We start from the raw sequence: 16136 nt of genomic DNA on the forward strand, positions 1-16136 counted from the left end.
GTTTGTCTATTATATTTAACCGTCACCCCAGCAGTTAACTAGGATTCAGGTGCAAGTGCTTTCTTACTGGACGGTGTATGTAATATCTATAATATATACACGCATAGTGAGCAAGACTGAAATCAATTTAATAAGCACCAGGTGCAAAAACATAGAAGACAGCAAAACATTGGTACTCAGCCCAACCTTGTAGGCTTCTTTTCATTATTATCTCAATTACAATTGGCATGCATGTTTTGATGTCTAAAACCATTTTGCAAAAAAAAAAAGATAACAATTACAAATATATAATTTACATTGGCTTTAGCACAAGACCAATGGTTTCGAATTCTATAAAGTAAGTGTGTGGATAAGCCCTCCACAAGTAAAATTTGTGAAAATGAAACCCTGACAAAAAGCATTGACAATGGCAAACCTGTGTAGCAAGACTGTCACCATATATGTTTAAAAAGAAACATTGGGAGGTTAAACATTTAGAGTTATTTAACAAGATTCTAGCAACTTGGTTGCTATAACATTACTGCTTAAAATATTTACCTAAAACCGCAAAGCATTCCACTGCAGTTTGCCACTGTTTGCAATTTTTGTCGAAATTATAGAACAGCCTTCTCATGCAGTCTTTTAGCGCGGCATCCCTTCGCTCCTCTGCATTTACAAGATCACCAAACATATTTTCAATTGTCTTTGTCCAGTAACGCTTGTATCCTTTCTTTGTAGATTTTAATTCATACTCTTCTGGTAAATTACGTTCTGTAACACTCTCTGGAATTTCCATCTGAAAACGATTTTTAGCAGTTCCCCAATAAACAATATTTTTACAGCCAAGTCTTTTGCGTTGCTTATCCAGATACTCATTAAGACTCTGATCAGTAGTTTTAATATCTCGTAATGCTACATCGAAGTCTGGATCAAAGCCAGCTTTGGGAGTAATTACTCCAGTTTTACGAGCTTTTTCATGATCAAAAGAGGTATCCCAACGCTTCAGTTCAGCTGATAAATCTGGGAAGAGTCCTCCAGGAGTTCTACCTTTAAGAGCAATAATTTGCTTAAGAATAGTAGACTTAAACTCATCAATGACATCTTCAAATATATTAGTGACCTCTCTCATTACTTTAAACCCTTCCAGTGCAGATAAGAAGTCCGCTATCTTCTTTTTGCTATAGGTTGTTTCTTCATACATGATTGCCCTGCTGTCTGGATGGTTCTGGCTTTTTAGTGAAGAGCCAATACTGTGTATTTTGCTAAGAAGCCTTTCAAGGTCAGGAAGTTTCTTCAACAGCTCACCAACTTCAGATACTTTGTCTGGGATTGACATAAGATCTTCTACTGCATTAAGACGATCATTAATTGAGAAGGGATTGCAAAGAGGTGCACATAACCACTGTTTCAGGAGGCGTTTTCCAAAGGGAGTGAAGCAGGCGTCTAATTTTTCTAACAGAGTCCCTTCTACAGACCCATTTGTCCCATTCTGTAAAATCTCTAGATTGGCTAATGTCACACCATCAAGAACCATGCGCTGGCTCGATTTAGCAAAGAAACTACTTGAAGTTGGAGCTCTCTCAATAGCAATATCCACAGGAATGTATTCTTCAAAGTTTGACATGGAAAGCAGCTCTTGATCTATAAGGCATTTTTTAAGATAAAATATGCATGCTCCTAGTGCTGAAAGTGCTAATTCACTGTTTTCCCCTGGAGTTAATGCTAAAGAATCACTTTCTGAAATCATGTCTTTTAAAACAAAAGGTAAAGTGCTATTTTCACAATTCTCTTTTTCGTCTACAAAATAAGCTTCCTCAGCTAATACTTTTAGTGTTTTTGATGCATCCCAAAACTGAGATGTAGGTTGCAGACTTTCTTGAATGCAAGTTGAGACACAGCTTTTAAGAACTTTTTTGGTTTCTACAGAAGGATTTCCTCTCTCAAATAAGATCTGAGCTGGAGGAAAGTGAGCTACTAAAGTCCTAAACCTGGAACAATGACGATCATCGGCAAACTGACCAATGTGAAACTTACCAACAGAAGTATCTACAAAACAGACACCATACACTCTTTGCTGTCCAGACGTATCCTCCGCTTTTTCTTTGAAGCAAAGAAGGTACTTATTGTTGCTTTCTGATGGGCTGCCATCTAAAACACTGTATGTCTGTGTCCCTTTAGTAATGATCCTGCATATTTCTCTTCTTACAACTTTGTCAAATTTTGTAGGATGTGACATTGACTTACAACGCGCTTCCATCATTTCTGGAGTTTCTGTTTGCTCTACTCTAGCAACTTTGTATCCTTTCTGTACAAGAACATCAGAAAAACGACCAAACGCAATTTCCGGAAAACCAGAATGAGCCCATGTGCCTTTCATAAATGTCAGTCCCAGCTCATTAACTCCGACAACAGCATCCATATGATACAGTTCATAGAACTTTCCAACCTTATAGAATATGACAGAGTCAAAATTTTGAGATTTAAGCTGCCACCATTTTCTCATTCCCGGGGTACACTTATTAAGGAAATCTTCTGAGACATACAACGTACAAGGATCATAGTCTTCATCAGACTGCTTTCTTCTTTTTATATCCTTCCTTTTACCCTCCTGGAGCCACTCTAACTTCTCGTGATCCCACACAGAAACATCATTTGCTACACCATTATTTGTCTGAGATTCAAATGCCTCAGGAGCAGAAAATGTTGATAACTTTAACTTTGCTTCTACAGATACGTTCGTTATTCTTTTGGGTGTTTCTGAGAGACTATTTTGTAAACTATTTTTTGGACCAGAAGACTTTTCCATCTGCGCTCTCTTGCGCTTTACAGGTACTTTGACAGGACTTTCTTCTGTTTCAGAAGCTGGTTCTGACAGTTGTGCTTCATCCACACCACTACTGGCTTCATCACTGCTTAAAGAATCCTTGACATCTGGTTTGAATTCATCATCTGAGCCTTCACTATCAGAATCAATCACAATTCTTCTTTTTTTGGCCTTTCCATTAGCATGGCTTTGACGAACTGGTCTGTTTGTTTTTCTGTCTTCACTTTCCCCATCACTTGCAGAAGAAAATTCGTCTACCTGCAGGGCACATTAACATTATTCATGTTTCTACATGTTACGTGTATGTATAAATATTAAACCAATATATAAATATTAGACCAATATTAAAAGGGACAGTCTAGTCAAAATTAAAAAAACTTTCATGATTCAGATAGGGCAATTTTAAACAACTATCCAATTCCCTTTTATCATCAAATATGCTTTCTCATGGTATTCTTTGTTGAAAGCTAAACCTAGGTAGGCTCATATGCTAATTTCTAAGCCCTTGAAGGCTACCTCTTGTCTAAATGGATTTTAAAGTGTTTCACAGCTAGAGGGCGCTAGTTCATATGTGCCATATAGATAACATTGTGCTCACGCCCATGGAGTTACTTATGAGAGGTCACTGATTAGCTAAAATGCAAGTGTCATAAGAACTGAAATAAGGGGGCAGTCTGCAGAGGCTTAGATTCAAGGTAATCACAGAGGTAAAATGTATATTAATATAACCGTGTTGGCTATGCAAAACTGGGGAATGGGTAATAAAGGGATCAGTTATATTTTTAAACAATAATTCTAGAGTAGACTGTCCCTTTAAATATGCTTCAACATTTTTCAAACTGGAGGTGCATTAAAAAGGGATAAGATAGTTATTTCAGTATTCAGATAGAGAAGTAATGGTCAACTTCCTACTACATGGGGGGGAACAGGTCAATAAGATAAAACACACAAACAAGAGTGATCGGGAAGTGGAGAGACATAAGGAGGGTAAGATAGGAAGAGAGAGAAAAAAAGAAGGGGGTGGCAGAGATGAGGGAAAGTTAAGAGTGTGAGGCATAAGGAGAGGTTGAGAGAGTGAGGGAGTAAGGAAGAGGTAGCGAGAGGGTATGAGAGTGATAGATAAGGAGCGAGAAGTAGAACAAAGGTGGAGAAAGGGAATGGAGGAAGAGAGAGAATGGAAAAAGGTAGTGAAAGTACAAAGGCACTATTGCCTTCAATAGTATTTGGCCTTGATTTGTCTAAGCTAGTTATTTTAAATTAGGAATGTGGATGTATATGTATAAAATTTATATGGATGACTGATGCATGGCCAGCCAATCCTCCCCACAATGCTTTGACCAGCTGGCAGCCCAGATTCCTTCCCCACTTTCAGTGATCAATAAACACCTGGCTCGGTTGGCTTGTGATGGCAGGCTGCAAAAAAAGGCAATAAGCCACCAGTTAGCCTTTACTGAGTGTGCACAAAAACCCTTTCCAAGTTTTGCAAGAATATTTTCAACAGTGTTATACATTGTGCAAACACTGTTGCTAAACAATGTGAATGCTACCTACCTATTCTCTTCAACAAAGAATATCATGAGAAAAGAATTTGATAATAGAACTGGAAAGTTTTAAGAAACTGTATGCTCTATCTGAATCATGAAAAAAAAATGTATTTAAAGTCCTTTTCATAAGTACTCTCTTGCTATTGCATACATACAACCTAAATTACCTCTATTTTTTTTTCAAGTGGACTGAAGACGCAAACAAAACTTTCGCATATAGGTCATAAAAAGAACTGCGGCCTCCATTACCTCCATATCTTCCTCTGAATCAGAAGGTTCCGTACACACTGCTAATTCAAGACGTGAATCTTTGTCTTTTTTCATAGCATCATCAGCCATTTTCATTGCCTTCGGTATTTCAGGTTTTGTACTGAAAAACATGCCACCCTTTTGAGCTTCAACAGCTGTGGATCCTAATAAAAATAAACATGATAAAATTTACTAGTTAAACATTACTACTAAAAAAAAGACATTGTACTGTAAAATTGATATTCACAACGTGTTGCTTTGTTCTCTTTGTAACCTTTGACGAAGAGAAAATCTAGGTAGACTCATAAGTGCTCAGGAATTCTATAGCAGCAGTGTTTTGCAACAACGTGTGTAGTAGTGTTATACCAACAATTTATACTGTAACTGCTACACTGATGCAAGACACATGCATGCCCCTAAGCTAACAAGATTTACTCAAAGTATACCATGAGAACAAATTAAATTTGATAACAAAAGTAACAAACTTTTTCTGTCTAGAAAATGAAACTAATTTTTACTTTACTGTCCCATTAACTATTGGTATATAATTTGGATTCAAATTAACAGAGCTTCCCTGCAGGGAACAGACATAGGGGACGATTTATCAAGCTGCGGAGGACCTGGGCGCACATACACTGTCCATGTCCGCCGCAGCTTGCCTCTGGCGGGCTGAATTCCGTTGCCGAAATTCAGCATTGCACACGAGTGATATTTTGCATTCAATCCCACCCCCTGCCCACACACAGCCAATCACTGTCAATCTCCCTGGTCAGAGATTAAATTTCACCACCTAAAAGGTGGCGAAAGGTTAGGGAAGCAGTGGTCTGATGACCGCTGCTTCTTAAATACGGACTGTAGGTTCTCTTGTGAGAACCTGCAACCGTAGATGGGCAAAGGGGTTGATAAATCAACCCCTAAGTGGGCATTGGTTGGCTTTGGGCCAAATCTATTACCTATTACTTTTTTTTTTTTTTTTTTTTTAAGCGGTCAATTGGGTAAAAAAAGCTATTTCTTTACATTTAGGTACAGATATGAGCCCTAACATACCTCAATACTGCTCATAAATCCACAAGCTTGACTTTTCACAGCTGCATTCATAATCTTAATAGCAAGATGTACATATGGATGCACCTCACATGCTCTATGCAGCCTCATCTAGAGTGGCACAGGAGCTCTGACTATTTTTTTGCTTCTTGGTTGGGTTAAAACACAAAGCAAAAAAAAAAAAGGGGGGGTTGCCTTACAAGTAAAATGCTCAAATAATTATCAGTAAAATGTCCCTTTAAACAAATAAGTATAGGAACAAAGCATTTTACTCAAACATTGACAGGATGAGAACATACAGCTTACCTGCATAAGGTTTCATATATTTGGCACCTATCCATCCTCTTGTTGGGGAGTCATCAAAGAACTGCACATGGATATGAAGAGACTTGCCCTTTCCTCTGATGAATGTTTGTTCTCTTGGGTGGTTGTAAACGAGAGAGGGCCACCAAGGATGACCAGCCATTTTTGCCCAAACAAGGTCTCCTGGTGTAAAATTGCATACAATGCTAGATGGAAAGGAGGAAAGAAAAATGCAATGTATATTTTGTATATTCAGAATAACTGTACATGAAGCCAATATTTAATATTCAGTATCCACAAAGAAATCACCTCAAAAGAGGCTTCAAAAGCCCCATATTACACTATTTTATCCAGTTCAGAAGCTTAATACAACAATAAATCACAAGTTTCTGGTTGATTAAAATGTGTTCACTCAAAAAAGGAAATGTATTCTTACCTGATAAATTTGTTTCTTTTACGATACGAGTCAGTCCACAGATTTCATCCTTACTTGTGGGATTTCGCCTCCTGGTCAGCAGGAGGAGGGAAATAGCACCACAGCAGAGCTGTATATATAGCTCCTCCCCTCCCACTCCAGTCATTCAACCGATGTTAGGAAGAGAAAGGAAAAGCCAAGGTGCAGAGGTGACTGAAGTTTAACAAAAAATAAAAACCTGTCTCGAAAAAAAAAGGGTGGGCCGTGTACTCATCGTATCGTAGAAACAAATTTATCAGGTAAGAATAAATTTCCCTTTTCTTTTACAAGATACGATGAGTCCACGGATTTCATCCTTACTTGTGGGATACAATACCAAAGCTATAGTACACGGATGAAACGGGAGGGACAAGACAGGGAACCTAAACGGAAGGCACCACTGCTTGAAGAACTTTCCTCCCAAAAACAGCCTCAGACAAGGCAAAAGTATCGAATTTGTAAAATTTGTAAAATGTGTGAAGAGACGACCAAGTTGCAGCTTTGCAAATCTGTTCAACAGAAGCATCATTTTTGAATGCCCATGAGGAAGCCACAGCTCTAGTGGAATGAGCCATAATACATGCAGGAGGCTGCGGATGATACTCTTCAGCCAAAATGAAAGAGGTAGCCGTAGCTTTCTGACCCCTACGCTTCCCAGAAAAAACAATAAACAGGGAAGAAGATTGACAAAAATCCTTAGTGGTCTGCAAGTAAAACTTTAAAGGACGGACCACATCCAAATTATGTAAAAGCCGCTCCTCCTTAGGATTAGGACACAAGGAAGGAACAACAATTTCCTGATTAATATTTTTAGTAGAAACAACCTTAGGAAGAAAACCAGGTTTGGTAGGTAACACCACCTTATCAGAATGGAAAATAAGAGGAGGAAAATCGCATTGTAATGTCGAAAGCTCAGAAACTCTGCAAGCAGAAGAAATAGCAACCAAAAATAAAACTGTCCAAGATAATAACTTAATATCTATGGAATGCATAGGTTCAAACGGAACCCCTTGAATAACAGACCTATTGCTCCTCCTTGGAGTTTGAATTTAGTTCTTAAACACAGGCCTGATTCTAGTCAGAGCCTGACAAAAAGATTGAACATCTGCCAGACGCTTGTGTAGCAAAATAGACAAGGCAGAAATCTGTCCCTTTAAGGAACTTGCTGACAACCCTTTCTCCAATCCTTCTTGGAGAAAAGACAAAATCCTGAGAATCCTAACCCTACTCCATGAGTAGCCCTTGGATTCGCACCAATAAAGATATTTATGGTAAATCTTTCTAGTAACAGGCTTACGTGCCTGAATCAAAGTATCAATGACTGAATCGGATAACCCTTGCTTAGATAAAATCAAGCGTTCAATCTCCAAGCAGTTAGCTGCAGAGAAACTAGATTCAGATGATGGAAGGGTCCCTGAATGAGAAGGTATTTCCTCAATGGAAGCTTCCACGTGGCGGAGACGACATATCCACCAGATCGGCATACCAAGTCCTGCGAGGCCACGCAGGAGCGATGAGGATCACCAAAGCCCTCTCCCGTTTGACACAAGCAATGACCCGGGGAAGGAGAGCAAATGGAGGGAACAAATAAGCTAGGCTGAATGACCAAGGCACTGCCAAGGCATCTATCAGCTTGGCCTGGGGATCCCTGGACCTGGACCCGTATCTCGGAAGCTTGGCATTCTGACGAGATGCCATAAGATCCAACTCCGGCCTGCCCCATCTGAGAATCAGGTTGGCAAATACCTCCGGATGAAGTTCCCATTCCCCCGGATGAAAAGTCTGTCTGCTCAGAAAAACAGAATTTATGCTTACCTGATAAATTACTTTCTCCAACGGTGTGTCCGGTCCACGGCGTCATCCTTACTTGTGGGATATTCTCTTCCCCAAAAGGAAATGGCAAAGAGCCCAGCAAAGCTGGTCACATGATCCCTCCTAGGCTCCGCCTACCCCAGTCATTCGACCGACGTAAAGGAGGAATATGCATAGGAGAAATCATATGATACCGTGGTGACTGTAGTTAGAGAAAATAATTCATCAGACCTGATTAAAAAAACCCGGGCGGGCCGTGGACCGGACACACCGTTGGAGAAAGTAATTTATCAGGTAAGCATAAATTCTGTTTTCTCCAACATAGGTGTGTCCGGTCCACGGCGTCATCCTCACTTGTGGGAACCAATACCAAAGCTTTAGGACACGGATGATGGGAGGGAGCAAATCAGGTCACCTAAATGGAAGGCACCACGGCTTGCAAAACCTTTCTCCCAAAAATAGCCTCAGAAGAAGCAAAAGTATCAAATTTGTAAAATTTGGTAAAAGTGTGCAGTGAAGACCAAGTCGCTGCCTTACACATCTGATCAACAGAAGCCTCGTTCTTGAAGGCCCATGTGGAAGCCACAGCCCTAGTGGAGTGAGCTGTGATTCTTTCAGGAGGCTGCAGTCCGGCAGTCTCATAAGCCAATCGGATAATGCTTTTAAGCCAAAAAGAAAGAGAGGTAGAAGTTGCCTTTTGACCTCTCCTTTTACCAGAATAAACAACAAACAAATAAGATGTTTGTCTGAAATCTTTAGTGGCCTCTAAATAGAATTTGAGCACGGACCACGTCCAAATTGTGTAACAAACGTTCCTTCTTTGAAACTGGATTCGGACACAAAGAAGGTACAACTATCTCCTGGTTAATATTTTTGTTGGAAACAACTTTCGGAAGAAAACCAGGCTTAGTACGCAAAACCACCTTATCTGCATGGAACACCAGATAGGGCGGAGAACACTGCAGAGCAGATAACTCAGAAACTCTTCTAGCAGAAGAAATTGCAACCAAAAACAAAACTTTCCAAGATAATAACTTAATATCCACGGAATGTAAGGGTTCAAACGGAACCCCTTTAAGAACTGAAAGAACTAGATTAAGACTCCAGGGAGGAGTCAAAGGTCTGTAAACAGGCTTGATTCTAACCAGAGCCTGAACAAACGCTTAAACGTCTGGCACAGCTGCCAGCCTTTTGTGAAGTAAAACAGATAACGCAGAGATCTGTCCCTTCAGAGAACTTGCAGATAATCCTTTCTCCAAACCTTCTTGTAGAAAGGATAGAATCTTAGGAATTTTTATCTTGTTCCAGGGGAATCCTTTAGATTCACACCAACAGATATATTTTTTCCATATCTTATGGTAAATTTTTCTAGTTACAGGCTTTCTAGCCTGAATCAGAGTATCTATTACAGAATCTGAAAACCCACGCTTTGATAAAATCAAGCGTTCAATCTCCAAGCAGTCAGTTGGAGGGAAACCAGATTCGGATGTTCGAATGGACCTTGAACAAGAAGGTCCTGTCTCAAAGTTAGCTTCCATGGTGGAGCCGATGACATATTCACCAGGTCTGCATACCAAGTCCTGCGTGGCCACGCAGGAGCTATCAAGATCACCGAAGCCCTCTCCTGATTGATCCTGGCTACCAGCCTGGGAATGAGAGGAAACGGTGGGAATACATAAGCTAGGTTGAAGGTCCAAGGTGCTACTAGTGCATCTACTAGAGTCGCCTTGGGATCCCTGGATCTGGACCCGTAACAAGGAACCTTGAAGTTCTGACGAGAGGCCATCAGATCCATGTCTGGAATGCCCCATAATAGCGTTATTTGGGCAAAGATTTCCGGATGGAGTTCCCACTCCCCCGGATGGAAAGTCTGACGACTCAGAAAATCCGCTTCCCAATTTTCCACTCCTGGGATGTGGATTGCAGACAAGTGGCAGGAGTGATTCTCCGCCCATTGAATTATTTTGGTTACTTCCTCCATCGCCAGGGAACTCCTTGTTCCCCCTTGATGGTTGATATATGCAACAGTCGTCATGTTGTCTGATTGAAACCTTATGAATTTGGCCTTTGCTAGTTGAGGCCAAGCTTTGAGAGCATTGAATATCGCTCGCAGTTCCAGAATGTTTATCGGGAGAAGAGATTCTTCCCGGGACCATAGCCCCTGAGCTTTCAGGGGTTCCCAGACCGCGCCCCAGCCCACCAGACTGGCGTCGGTCGTGACAATGACCCACTCTGGTCTGCGGAAGCTCATTCCCTGTGACAGGTTGTCCAGGTTCAGCCACCAACGGAGTGAATCTCTGGTTCTTTGATCTACTTGGATCGTTTGAGACAAGTCTGTATAATCCCCATTCCACTGTCTGAGCATGCACAGTTGTAATGGTCTTAGATGAATTTGTGCAAAAGGAACTATGTCCATTGCCGCAACCATCAAACCTATTACTTCCATGCACTGCGCTATGGAAGGAAGAAGAACAGAATGAAGTACTTGAAAAGAGCTTAGAAGTTTTGATTTTCTGGCCTCTGTCAGAAAAATCTTCTCTTCATTTCTAAGGAGTCTATTATTGTTCCCAAGAAGGGAACTCTTGTTGACGGGGACAGAGAACTTTTTTCTATGTTCACTTTCCACCCGTGAGATCTGAGAAAGGCTAGGACAATGTCCGTATGAGCCTTTGCTTTTGACAGAGACGACGCTTGAATCAGTATGTCGTCCAAGTAAGGTACTACTGCAATGCCCCTTGGTCTTAGCACCGCTAGAAGGGACCCTAGTACGTTTGTGAAAATCCTTGGAGCAGTGGCTAATCCGAATGGAAGTGCCACAAACTGGTAATGCTTGTCCAGAAAGGCGAACCTTAGGAACCGATGATGTTCCTTGTGGATAGGAATATTTAGATACGCATCCTTTAAATCCACCGTGGTCATAAATTGACCTTCCTGGATGGTAGGAAGAATTGTGCGAATGGTTTCCATCTTGAACGATGGAACCCTGAGAAATTTGTTTAGAATCTTGAGATCTAAAATTGGTCTTTTTTGGGAACTATGAACAGATTGGAGTAAAACCCCATCCCTTGTTCTCCTAATGGAACAGGATGAATCACTCCCATTCTTAACAGGTCTTCTACACAATGTAAGAATGCCTGTCTTTTTATTTGGTTTGAAGACAATTGAGACCTGTGGAACCTCCCCCTTGGGGGTAGTTCCTTGAATTCCAGGAGATAACCTTGAGAAACTATTTCTAGCGCCCAAGGATCCTGAACATCTCTTGCCCAAGCCTGAGCAAAGAGAGAGTCTGCCCCCCACCAGATCCGGTCCCGGATCGGGGGCCAACACTTCATGCTGTTTTAGTAGCAGTGGCAGGTTTCTTGGCCTGCTTACCCTTTTTCCAGCCTTGCATCGGTCTCCAGGCTGGTTTGGTTTGAGGACTATTACCCTCTTGCTTAGAGGGTGTAGAATTTGAGGCTGGTCCGTTTCTGCGAAAGGGACGAAAATTTGGCTTATTTTTAGCCTTAAAAGACCTATCCTGAGGAAGGGCGTGGCCCTTTCCCCCAGTGATGTCTGAAATAATCTCTTTCAAGTCAGGGCCAAATAGCGTTTTACCTTTGAAAGGGATGTTAAGCAACTTGTTCTTGGAGGACACATCCGCTGACCAAGACTTTAGCCAAAGCGCTCTGCGCGCCACAATTGCAAAACCTGAATTTTTCGCAGCTAATCTAGCTAATTGCAAAGTGGCGTCTAAGATAAAAGAGTTAGCCAATTTAAGTGCTTGAACTCTGTCCATAACCTCCTCATATGAAGAGTCTTTATTGAGCGACTTTTCTAGTTCTTCGAACCAGAAACACGCTGCTGTAGTGACAGGAACAATGCATGAAATTGGTTGTAGAAGGTAACCTTGCTGAACAAACATCTTTTTAAACAAACCCTCTAATTTTTTATCCATAGGATCTTTGAAAGCACAACTATCTTCTATAGGGATAGTAGTGCGTTTGTTTAGAGTAGAAACCGCCCCCTCGACCTTGGGGACTGTCTGCCATAAGTCCTTTCTGGGGTCGACTATAGGAAATAACTTTTTAAATATAGGGGGAGGAACAAAAGGTATGCCGGCCTTTCCCATTCCTTATTTACAATGTCCGCCACCCGCTTGGGTATAGGAAAAGCATCGGGGGGCACCGGGACCTCTAGGAACTTGTCCATCTTTCATAATTTTTCTGGAATGACCAAATTGTCACAATCATCCAGAGTAGATAACACCTCCTTAAGCAGAGCGCGGAGATGTTCCAATTTAAATTTAAAAAACATAATTTATGCTTACCTGATAAATTCCTTTCTTCTGTAGTGTGATCAGTCCACGGGTCATCATTACTTCTGGGATATTAACTGCTCCCCTACAGGAAGTGCAAGAGGATTCACCCAGCAGAGCTGCTATATAGCTCCTCCCCTCTACGTCACCTCCAGTCATTCGACCAAGGACTAACGAGAAAGGAGAAGCCAAGGGTGTAGTGGTGACTGGAGTATAATTTAAAAAATATTTACCTGCCTTAAAAAAACAGGGCGGGCCGTGGACTGATCACACTACAGAAGAAAGGAATTTATCAGGTAAGCATAAATTATGTTTTCTTCTGTTAAGTGTGATCAGTCCACGGGTCATCATTACTTCTGGGATACCAATACCAAAGCAAAAGTACACGGATGACGGGAGGGATAGGCAGGCTCTTTATACAGAAGGAACCACTGCCTGAAGAACCTTTCTCCCAAAAATAGCCTCCGAAGAAGCAAAAGTGTCAAATTTGTAAAATTTGGAAAAAGTATGAAGCGAAGACCAAGTTGCAGCCTTGCAAATCTGTTCAACAGAGGCCTCATTCTTAAAGGCCCAAGTGGAAGCCACAGCTCTAGTGGAATGAGCTGTAATTCTTTCAGGAGGCTGCTGTCCAGCAGTCTCATAAGCTAAACGAATTATGCTACGAAGCCAAAAAGAGAGAGAGGTAGCAGAAGCTTTTTGACCTCTCCTCTGACCAGAGTAAACGACAAACAGGGAAGACGTTTGTCGAAAATCTTTAGTTGCCTGTAAATAAAATTTAAGGGCACGAACTACATCCAGATTGTGCAAAAGACGTTCCTTCCTCGAAGAAGGATTTGGGCACAAGGATGGAACAACAATCTCCTGATTGATATTCCTGTTAGTGACTACCTTAGGTAAGAACCCAGGTTTAGTACGCAGAACTACCTTATCCGAGTGAAAAATCAAATAAGGAGAATCACAATGTAAGGCTGATAACTCAGAGACTCTTCGAGCCGAGGAAATAGCCATTAAAAATAGAACTTTCCAAGATAACAACTTTAAATCAATGGAATGAAGGGGTTCAAACGGAACGCCCTGTAAAACGTTAAGAACAAGGTTTAAACTCCATGGTGGAGCCACAGCTTTAAACACAGGTTTAATCCTGGCCAAAGCCTGACAAAAGGCCTGAACGTCTGGAACTTCTGACAGACGCTTGTGTAACAGAATGGACAGAACTGAGATCTGTCCCTTTAAGGAACTAGCGGATAACCCCTTTTCTAAACCTTCTTATAGAAAAGACAATATCCTAGGAATCCTAACCTTACTCCAAGAGTAACCTTTGGATTCGCACCAATATAGGTATTTACGCCATATTTTATGGTAAATCTTTCTGGTAACAGGCTTCCTAGCCTGTATTAAGGTATCAATAACTGACTCAGAAAAACCACGCTTTGATAAGATCAAGCGTTCAATTTCCAAGCAGTCAGCTTCAGAGAAGTTAGATTTTGATGTTTGAAAGGACCCTGAATCAGAAGGTCCTGTTTCAGAGGTAACGACCAAGGTGGACAGAATGACATGTCCACCAGATCTGCATACCAAGTCCTGCGTGGCCATGCAGGCGCTATTAGAATCACTGATGCTTTCTCCTGTTTGATTCTGGCAATCAATCGAGGAAGCATCGGGAAAGGTGGAAACACATAAGCCATCCTGAAGGTCCATGGTGCTGTCAAGGCATCTATCAGGACCGCTCCCGGATCCCTGGATCTGGACCCGTAGCGCGGAAGCTTGGCGTTCTGTCGAGACGCCATGAGATCCATCTCTGGTTTGCCCCAACGTCGAAGTATTTGGGCAAAGACCTCTGGATGAAGTTCCCACTCCCCCGGATGAAAAGTCTGACGACTTAAGAAATCCGCCTCCCAGTTCTCCACTCCCGGGATGTGGATTGCAGACAGGTGGCAAGAGTGAGACTCTGCCCAGCGAATTATCTTCGATACTTCCATCATTGCTAGAGAGCTTCTTGTCCCTCCCTGATGGTTGATATAAGCTACAGTCGTGATGTTGTCCGACTGGAACCTGATGAACCCCCGAGTTATTAACTGGGGCCAAGCCAGAAGAGCATTGAGGACTGCTCTCAATTCCAGAATGTTTATTGGAAGGAGACTCTCCTCCTGATTCCATAGTCCCTGAGCCTTCAGAGAATTCCAGACAGCGCCCCAACCTAGTAGGCTGGCGTCTGTTGTTACAATTGACCAGTCTGGCCTGCTGAATGGCATTCCCCTGGACAGATGTGGCCGATAAAGCCACCATAGAAGAGAATTTCTGGTCTCTTGATTCAGATTTAGAGTGGGGGACAAATCTGAGTAATCCCCATTCCACTGACTTAGCATGCACAGTTGCAGTGGTCTGAGATGTAGGCGTGCAAAAGGAACTATGTCCATTGCTGCTACCATTAGTCCGATTACCTCCATGCATTGAGCTACTGACAGGTGTTGAATGGAATGAAGGACACGGCATGCATTTTGAAGTTTTGTTAACCTGTCCTCTGTCAGGTAAATCTTCATTTCTACAGAATCTATCAGAGTCCCCAGGAAGGGAACTCTTGTGAGTGGAAAGAGAGAACTTTTCTCTTCGTTCACTTTCCATCCATGCGACCTTAGAAATGCCAGTACTATCTCTGTATGAGATTTGGCAGTTTGAAAGCTTGAAGCTTGTATCAGTATGTCGTCTAAGTACGGAGCTACTGAAATTCCTCGCGGTCTTAGTACCGCCAGAAGAGTGCCCAGAACCTTTGTGAAGATTCTTGGAGCCGTAGCCAGTCCGAATGGAAGAGCTACAAACTGGTAATGCCTGTCTAAAAAGGCAAACCTTAGATACCGGTAATGACTTCTGTGAATCGGTATGTGAAGGTAAGCATCCTTTAAATCCACTGTGGTCATGTACTGACCCTCTTGGATCATGGACAAAATTGTTCGAATAGTTTCCATCTTGAACGATGGAACTCTTAGGAATTTGTTTAGGATCTTTAAATCCAAGATTGGCCTGAAGGTTCCCTCTTTCTTGGGAACTACAAACAGATTTGAGTAAAACCCTTGTCCTTGTTCCGACCGCGGAACTGGATGGATCACTCCCATTAATAAAAGATCTTGTACGCAGCGTAGAAACGCTTCCTTCTTTGTTAGGTTTGTTGACAACCTTGACAGATGAAATCTCCCTCTTGGGGGAGAGGATTTGAAGTCCAGAAGGTATCCCTGAGATATGATCTCTAACGCCCAGGGATCCTGAACATCTCTTGCCCAAGCCTGGGCGAAGAGGGAAAGTCTGCCCCCCACTAGATCCGGTCCCGGATCGGGGGCCCTCAATTCATGCTGTCTTAGGAGCAGCAGCAGGTTTTCTGGCCTGTTTGCCCCTGTTCCAGGACTGGTTAGGTTTCCAGCCTTGTCTGTAGCGAGCAACAGCTCCTTCCTGTTTTGGTGCAGAGGAAGTTGATGCTGCTCCTGCTTTGAAATTACGAAAGGAACGAAAATTGGACTGTCTAGCCTTGGCTTTGGCCTTGTCCTGAGGCAGGGCATGACCTTTACCTCCTGTAATGTCAGCAATAATCTCTTTCAAGCCGGGCCCGAATAAGGTCTGCCCTTTGAAAGGAATATTAAGCAA

General features: G+C 42.0%; 1 protein-coding gene across 1 annotated transcript in view; it reads right to left on the reverse strand.

The window, feature by feature from the left end:
* The window catches only part of MSH6 (mutS homolog 6), a gene marked incomplete in the record, with an annotated part of 174352 nt that overhangs the window by 116088 nt on the left and 42128 nt on the right, over positions 1-16136 (reverse strand). Inside the window, 3 exon segments of the mRNA XM_053712227.1 lie at positions 538-3061; positions 4597-4760; positions 5947-6149. Coding sequence (XP_053568202.1) covers positions 538-3061; positions 4597-4760; positions 5947-6149 — 2891 coding nt within the window.

The sequence above is a fragment of the Bombina bombina genome, chromosome 4 (assembly GCF_027579735.1).
Source record: "Bombina bombina isolate aBomBom1 chromosome 4, aBomBom1.pri, whole genome shotgun sequence".
Classification (NCBI taxonomy): Eukaryota; Metazoa; Chordata; class Amphibia; order Anura; family Bombinatoridae; genus Bombina; species Bombina bombina.